The sequence below is a fragment of the Euprymna scolopes genome, chromosome 45 (genome assembly GCF_053919585.1).
Source record: "Euprymna scolopes isolate OS-2025 chromosome 45, ASM5391958v1, whole genome shotgun sequence".
NCBI lineage: Eukaryota > Metazoa > Mollusca > Cephalopoda > Sepiida > Sepiolidae > Euprymna > Euprymna scolopes.
The window spans coordinates 39,685,410-39,693,954 of NC_136526.1; the positions used below are offsets into that span (position 1 = coordinate 39,685,410).

Consider the following 8,545-nt stretch of genomic DNA (forward strand, 5'->3'; position numbering starts at 1 on the left):
AGAGGTCATCTTGTCAGCTTCAGACAAGGGCAAACTATTTGCCAAGAACTTTGCAGCTGATTCTACCCTATGCGACGAAGGCCATCAACTACCCATATTTCCTTCTGTAACACAGAACACGCTAGGTAACATACAAATATATGTGCATGAGGTCGCCAAGCTAATCAAGAACCTTGATTCCAGTAAAGCTACTGGCCCTGACGGCATTCCAATTATAGTGTTAAAAAAGCTTCAACCAGAACTTGCTCCCATACTTACGAAACTGTTTAAACGTTGCCTTAAGGAGAAGTGCTTTTAAACACCCTGGAAAACCTCATCAGTATGCCCTGTATTTAAGAACTCATGTGAAAAGTCATCTCCCTCTCAGTACAGACCAATAATTCTCTTGTGTGTCATGAGTAAGTTGCTGGAATCCATATTAAATAGAGAAATAGTCAACCACCTCAGCAGAAATAACCTTCTTAGTGACACGCAATATAGTTTCCGTTCTGCAAGATCTACCGCAGATGTGCTAACGGTTATATCTCATAGGATTAGTGAATCTCTTGCAAAGGCTTCCTTTCCAGGGCAATTAAAGGTCTACTTCACAAGATCTCCAGCTACGGTATAACTGGAAATATTATCTCTATCATTAAAAAGAGTAGTGGTTGATGGACAAAAATCAGAGGGCTACAGTATTAATGCTGGAGTCCCTCAACGGTCCATCCTTGGCCCAACCCTCTTCCTGATCTACATCAATGATCTCCCTAAACACATACTAAAATCATTCGTTGACATCTATGCTGATGACACGCCCATCTACGGCAACACATCAAAGGTTGTAAATTACAAAGCTCTCTCTGATTCTCTCTCCACTGATCTCGAGCGTGTGGTTCAGTGGAGGAAGACGTGGCTGGTTACCTTTAATGCATCTAAAGCGAAACTCCTATCTTTACATCATCAACGCTCTGATCCCCATCTGGCATCAATTGAAATGGATGGCTCTCGTCTAGGAGAAGCCCCATGTTTTGACAAGCTTCTGGGCTTGACCTTCACTTCTGATCTGAAATGGAACACCTACATCAAGTCTGTTGCCAAGGTCGCTGGAAAGATGGTGGGATCCTTCTACCGCCCCAGAAGATATCTCACTACTTATGCAATTCTCTATTTTTATAAAAGTCAAGTACGTCCAATGATGGAATACTGCTGCCATATCTGGGCAGGAGCTGCTAAAAACAGTCTATCCTTCCTTGACAGAGTATAAAATAGATTCGTGTCTTAGTGGGGGATGCCCTTTTCTCTTCCCTGCAACCTCTCTCCCACAGAAGAGACGTTGCAAGCCTATCTTTGTTTTATCGTTATTTCCATGGCAGGTGCTCGTCTGAACTCCAATCTCTGGCCCCCTCGCCAATCCGTTACGAAAAACACCCGTCTAACTGAATCCACTGTCAAAAACTTTCCCCACTCTTTATCTATGCCAAAATCAAAACGTAGATTTCAGGAACAAAGCTTCTTTCTTAGAACTAAACGCTTGTGGAACTCTGTTCCGTCTGCCTGCTTCCCACCTGATTACAACTTGGATGTCTTCAAGTCCAACGTAAACAAATTCCTGATGAACCGCCCCCTTAAGTAGACACTTTATTAAATATCCACACTAACGTATTGTACTTACAATAGCCCTTATCCCTGAGTGGCTTCCGGGCCTTGATAAGTGGTGAACACCTTGTAAAAAAAAATAAATAGTAATATATAATATACAATGATTAGTAGTAAGATTCTAAAACAAAATAGGTTAAGGATCCTAAAATATATATATAAGGACCCCTGGCATAGTGGATAGAATACGCGGTAAAAATCAGTTGTAAAATTGCATTCTTCCGGAGGTTGAGGTTCGATTTTGATTTGAAAAAATGTAAAGACCTCAATAGTGAGTCGCTATATAAAAAAAAGCTTGGGAACCAGTGCTATAGATGAAACTAACATATTAGATCAATTCTTATAAAAATAAAGAAAACACGCGTTTGCATGGATTAAAATAATAAAGGGTGGCCCACTTAAAAGTAACCCATAAAAATGTAGCAGAGAGAACAAGCAAATTATCTGTAGCATTGTTTGAATTATCCGAAGTGTTATAAAAAGGTGCTGGAAGTGCTCCCCGTTGACATCCATGCATGTCTGGGCACATGTAACAACGTTTGCAGATGCTGCATGTAGATCTTTTCTGGTGATAGCGTTGGTAGTGTTCTCCAATAGTTGGTCTAGATTGTGAGGATTATTTGCATAAACCTTTTTGCTTTAAAGTCCCCCAAATATAAAAAAAATCACATGATGACAAGTGCGAGAGACATGGTGGGCGTAACTCTTTGCTTAGTGTTCTCTCTTCCGTAAACATGTCATGAATTCGTTTGAGCGATGTGTGAAACGTGTGGAATCTTGTTGGAAAAAGAATTGCATTTTACCTTGTGCTGTCTTAGATTAGAATTATTAGAGATTATAGATCGGGCTACTTTTAAGTGGGTTGCTTAATCTGAAAAAATATAGAACGGGTTACTTTTAAGTGGACCGCTTAATCTGAAAAAAATATTTGATTAGAGAAAAGAGCTCGGACTACTTTTAAGTGGACCGCTTAATCTGAAAAAAAATGATTAGAGAAAAGAGCTTGGACAGCTTAATCTGAAAAAAAAATTGATTAGAAAGATTAGTTATCGGGCTACTTTTAAATGGGTCGCTTAATCTGAAAAAATATTGGTTAGAGAAAAGAGCTTGGACAGCTTAATCTGAAAAAAAAAATTTGATTAGAAAGATTAGTTATCGGGCTACTTTTAAGTGGGCCGCTTAATCTGAAAAAATATTGGTTAGAGCTTGGACAGCTTAACTTCAAAAAAAAATTTGATTAGAAAGATTAGTTATCGGGCTACTTTTAATTGGGCCACTTAATCTGAAAAAAATATTGGTTAGAGAAAAGAGCTTGGACAGCTTAACGAAAAAAAATTTGATTAGAAAGATTAGTTATCGGGCTACTTTTAAATGGGTCGCTTAATCTGAAAAAAATATTGGTTAGAGAAAAGAGCTTGGACAGCTTAATCTGAAAAAAAATTTGATTAGAAAGATTAGTTATCGGGCTACTTTTAAATGGGACGCTTAATCTGAAAAAAATATTGGTTAGAGAAAAGAGCTTGGACAGCTTAATCTGAAAAAAAAAATTTGATTAGAAAGATTAGTTATCGGGCTACTTTTAAATGGGTCGCTTAATCTGAAAAAAATATTGGTTAGAGAAAAGAGCTTGGACAGCTTAATCTGAAAAAAGATTTTGATTAGAAAGATTAGTTATCGGGCTACTTTTAAATGGGTCGCTTAATCTGAAAAAAATATTGGTTAGAGAAAAGAGCTTGGACAGCTTAACGAAAAAAAAATTTGATTAGAAAGATTAGTTATCGGGCTACTTTTAAATGGGTCGCTTAATCTGAAAGAAATATTGGTTAGAGAAAAGAGCTTGGACAGCTTAACGAAAAAAAAATTTGATTAGAAAGATTAGTTATCGGGCTACTTTTAAATGGGTCGCTTAATCTGAAAAAAATATTGGTTAGAGAAAAGAGCTTGGACAGCTTAACGAAAAAAAAATTTGATTAGAAAGATTAGTTATCGGGCTACTTTTAAATGGGTCGCTTAATCTGAAAAAAATATTGGTTAGAGAAAAGAGCTTGGACAGCTTAATCTGAAAAAAAAATTTGATTAGAAAGATTAGTTATCGGGCTACTTTTAAGTGGGCCGCTTAATCTGAAAAAAAATTGGTTAGAGAAAAGAGCTTGGACAGCTTAATCTGAAAAAAATATTTGATTAGAAAGATTAGTTATCGGACTACTTTTAAGTGGGTCGCTTAATCTGAAAAAAAAATTGGTTAGAGAAAAGTGCTTGGACAGCTTAATCTGAAAAAAATATTTGATTAGAAAGATTAGTTATCGGGCTACTTTTAAGTGGGCCGCCCTCTATACAATTTCTATTTGTTTTCTTTTCATATAGCCAGTAAATGTTTCTTGTTTTCTTTTCATATAGCCAGTAAATGGCGGCAAACTTTGATCACGTGGAAAATAACTAAATACAACACACACTCATCATTGTCTCCAAAGCAGCAAAGGTATGTAATAATCGAACTATAAATTTGTTAACAAGAAATCAATAAAAAAATAAATATTTCTTGTTGATTGATAGATGGTTCCATTTGATTAGTCCGTTATCTTTATGATATTTGTGTTATTTATAAAATTTCCTATCAAAATTTCTATCACAATAATTAGTTGAAATTCTGAGGTTTAACTACTTTTTTATAGAGATTTTTTTAAATTTTATTATTGGAATCTTTGGAGATAAGCAATTGTATATTTATTCATTTATTTGAGACAACAACAATTATGGAAGGCAGCAATTACTGAAGATACAGTTAAGAAATTCAGCATTCCTATCCCGTCGTGGTTAACCGCCTGACGAAGGCCAGAGCAATAGTTGGCCGAAACGTCATGAAACCACAACTATGAAGATAAGAATAACAGTTCGCAAAACAATAAATAAATGGATTTTTTTTTGTTTTATTTTCTACTAAAAGGTTAGCATTTATGGAGGAGAAAAAATGATTACAGAGAGTGGGCCGCCTTAGGGGAACCTGGGGCAAAACGAGACACTTAAAGGAAAAAGAACTGTCGAGTCAAAGATAGCATTGACATATAAACCATATTCTTTGTACTGAACATTCAAAGTATTGGAAAACAATGCTACAACAAAAAAAAAGATGAGAAATTATTTACAAAAGAAATACAGATGATTGATTCAGCCAACTGTATTGTCCCGTTTTGCCCCATGCTTTGGGCAAAACGAGACGGATCTTGGTCTGAATAAGTCAGTCTTCACAGAGCTCACAAATGCCAGACTTAAGTAGGTCAAACTGATTAATCTATTACCATAGCCCATAGAAATATCTGTCAGAACGTTAATTCTTGTTTGACAAATTTGTATCTTTTTCGGAAAGAACATGATTTCAGCAGAACCATAAAAATAGATCAAAATAGATAAATTTTGAATACTTACCTCTTTTCGATGTACGGGGCTGAATAGAACAATGGTAGACGTTGGCGACAAAGCGTTACCACGTGATCTGTTGATCAGACTCACCCCCCCTCTCTCTCTCGCTCTCTCTCTCTCTCTCTCTGTTTCAGTTTGTGGCGTCTCATTTTACTCCGCTATCTTGTTTTGCCCCAGGTTCCCCTAGCGTTCAGTATATCAATTGCTTCTTCGTAGATAATGCAATCCGAGATAATTTCATTAACTGTGTGAGACAGATAGTTGGTTGGGCTGAATAAAACAATGGTAGACGTTGGCGACAAAGCGTTACCACGTGATCTGTTGATCAGACTCCTCGCGAAAGAGCTCTCTCTCTCTCTCTCTCTCTCTCTCTCTCTCTCTCTCTCTCTCTCTCTCTCTCTCTCTCTCTCTCTGTTTCAGTTATCTGTGGTGTCTCGTTTTACCCTGCTATCTCGTTTTGCCCCAGGTTCCCCTATATATATATATATACTTTATATTTGATTAAGTTTCTTGCTTTTTTTTTATACAGCTAGTAAATGCCGGTAAAACATATGGGCTGTGGATGGGGTTGGATTGAATCCAATAATGACTACTATATACACGACTTATATTCGTAAGGTTTGATTCCAACAATATATTCTCTTTCGTATTGGTTTTTGTTGACTAATTTTGCGTAAATAATACACATCACTGATAATTGCACGTGGTATTCGACATCTGGTTAAGGTAACTTTACGGTATACAGGCTCACTTTTGAGGCACATATCCGTACCCTGAACAGTTCTATTTTTTGTACTATTCAAAGTTATTTCTAAGGGTATATTGAGTCTGGCTAATACCAGATGGGTGACCATTTGGGAATTCTAGGCGCTGTATGTGCTCTCCGCTAATCTCGGCATTGTTTCCAGTCGTCTTGTACCTCAACTTGCCACTGGTATGCAACAATGTTGACTCAGAAGAGGCGTGGTTGAGGATTGCGCAACTCTTGCCACACAAATTTCACGCGCAGGCACCCTTACAGTGGGTATCCATAGTCTGTCAAGACTGAAGGAAGCCTTTATATATATATATATATATATATATATATATATATATATATATATATATATATATATATATATGATTGCTGCATCTTTCCAGATGATCGGCGTCACATTGAGTTCTCCCAATCTTGTCGTCCATGCCATCTCAGATGACAAATAAAAGATAAAAGATAGATCTCAAGTAACATCTGTACATCGTTGTATTAAAGTGACAGGCGCTTCTACGACACGACTGCCACTCTCTAAGCTTCAGCAACAATAACCCAGTGACAAGCCATTGCAAGATGACTGGTAATTGCTTTGACCGCAGATTTCTGCTAAGAGTTACAGGAGCTCCTTCTACCCCGCTACTGTCATTTACCCATGACTGGGACTTAGGTAGCTGGGCACCAGAGCATGGTCTACACACCGGTGAGTCATGAATGCCGCAGTCAACAGGGCCTAAGCTCCTCTGAAGATTTCTGTCAGAGTTACCTCACCTTTAACCTTTAGTTAAAAAAGCTTATCCCACAAGACAGAGGGAATTCGGTTTTCTGGCGCTGCACACTCGCCATTCATCAGAGCCCCGTTAGCGTGGCAGAACTCACGACGTGCACGTGGGGATGATTAGATTGGGAGAAGCTATATGTGACGCTAGAGCATCTGTGTGCTTTTAACACACGCCTACACCAATCCTTGAGTACATGCATACATACATACATACATACATGCTGATTACTACTTCTTGACAGAAGTTTGCCATGTCTTCCTTAAAAGTTATTCCGTCTGTGTGCACAGCTGACTCTTCACTCCAGCTTTAGTCCTACGTGAACGTTCAACAATATAGCATAAAAACCTTCCTTCTTGTAAAGGTGATCGCATGATAATATTGCAAATCCTTGAATACCGTGTCGGGTCACTTTTACATTTGCAAACTAGACCAAAAATATGACAACTTTGTAGAAGTCTCCTCATAAGACTGTTATTCCTGTCTTTGATTGTGTGGTTTCATATGATTAACAAAACCAGCTTTTGACAGAAAATATCTGCCACATACAGTGCTCTTCAGTTCCTGTGGCAGGTTCTCATACATTATATTATCTTTCTTAAAAAATATCTATATGCACATATATTTATATGCATATATTTTAATATACATATATATCTACATATATTTATGTACATATATATATGTACATATATTTATGTACATATATATACATATATTTATATACATATATAGATAGGTATATAAATATATGTAGATATTATATATATATATACATATGATGATTGCAACGTCTTGTCAGACGAGTGCCACTCCCTCAGACACTTAAAGTCCATGAGCCCAAAAATGACTTCTATCGCCACAGGACCATTTTAATAAACGAATGCCCGAGGGAGTATCTATACACAGATGATGTTACAGAGTCTTAGCTTTGTACGACAGCTAAGTCTCTCTCTCGGTTCAAAATGTTGAGATCCAGCAACAAGCAAGAGCAAGATAACCAGCGACAAGTTAAACTGCAGCCCAGCTTAATGCGGGTACTGGTCCCCCGCTTTATGGTTTTTTAAATCAGAGATTTGGTTCTCCTAGAAAGGTTGCCTTCACCACGGCTTACGGAAGCCCTCTCCACCCCAACACACACATACATACACACTTACACACACGGTGCTAGTTGGCTGTTGACCCCGAAAAAGGGTTCATTCGCCCTTTGGAAGGTCTTGTTTTTAATCCTTCAAATACACACACACACACACATCTATATATATATATATATATATATATATATATATATATATATATATATATATATATGTAAATGTATAAAAATCTATAAATGTATTCAAGTTCTCTCTAGGAGGCATTCTATTTCTCGCTAGTAGGCATTCAATCTCTATTTTGTAGGCATTCATGTTCCCTCTGGTAGACATTCAAGTTTTCTCTAGTAGACATTCAAGTTCTCTTCAGTAGGCATTCAAGTTCTCTCTTATAGGCATTCAAGTTCTCTATTGTAGCATTCAAGTTCATTCTAGTAGGCTTTGTACTTGGGCGATTGGATGTGTTAGAGAAGTGGTTAATTCGATATTCGATAAATGATAAATGCGACAAAATGGGTTCACTTTTTGTGCACAGAGTTGAGCTCTGAATAAAGTAATATTAACCCCAATTTTACGGACTAAATAAATCATTCATTTAAAAATCGTATTTTGAAAATAAGAAGCGCATTATCTTAGATTTACATATGCATAACACGGTTAAAAGAGGCGAGATTCAGAGTTTTGTCCACTGTGATTTTAAAAGTCTGTAATTTAATATAATTACTTCAGTTTTTTTATTGGGCTCTCTTGTAATAATACATTGCTTTTTATTTTTTGTTTTCTTCAGAAATATTATGAGGCAGGCTTTTAAACGTTGGGCCGATGTAACCTCACTTATCATCCATGAAACGAGCGGTTCGCCCACTATT

The 8,545-nt window shown here is 36.9% G+C and overlaps 1 protein-coding gene across 4 annotated transcripts in view; it reads left to right on the forward strand.

Annotated features, from left to right (window-relative positions):
* The window catches only part of LOC145269481 (matrilysin-like), a 67,339-nt gene that overhangs the window by 18,102 nt on the left and 40,692 nt on the right, over positions 1-8,545 (forward strand). For all 4 annotated transcript variants that reach the window (XM_080125203.1, XM_080125204.1, XM_080125205.1 and 1 more), the window contains exons 4-5: positions 4,033-4,114; positions 8,464-8,545. The exon at positions 8,464-8,545 is cut by the window's right edge and continues 55 nt beyond it. In XM_080125203.1, the coding sequence (XP_079981329.1) occupies positions 4,033-4,114; positions 8,464-8,545 (164 nt within the window). The remainder of the gene's footprint in view (positions 1-4,032; positions 4,115-8,463) is intronic.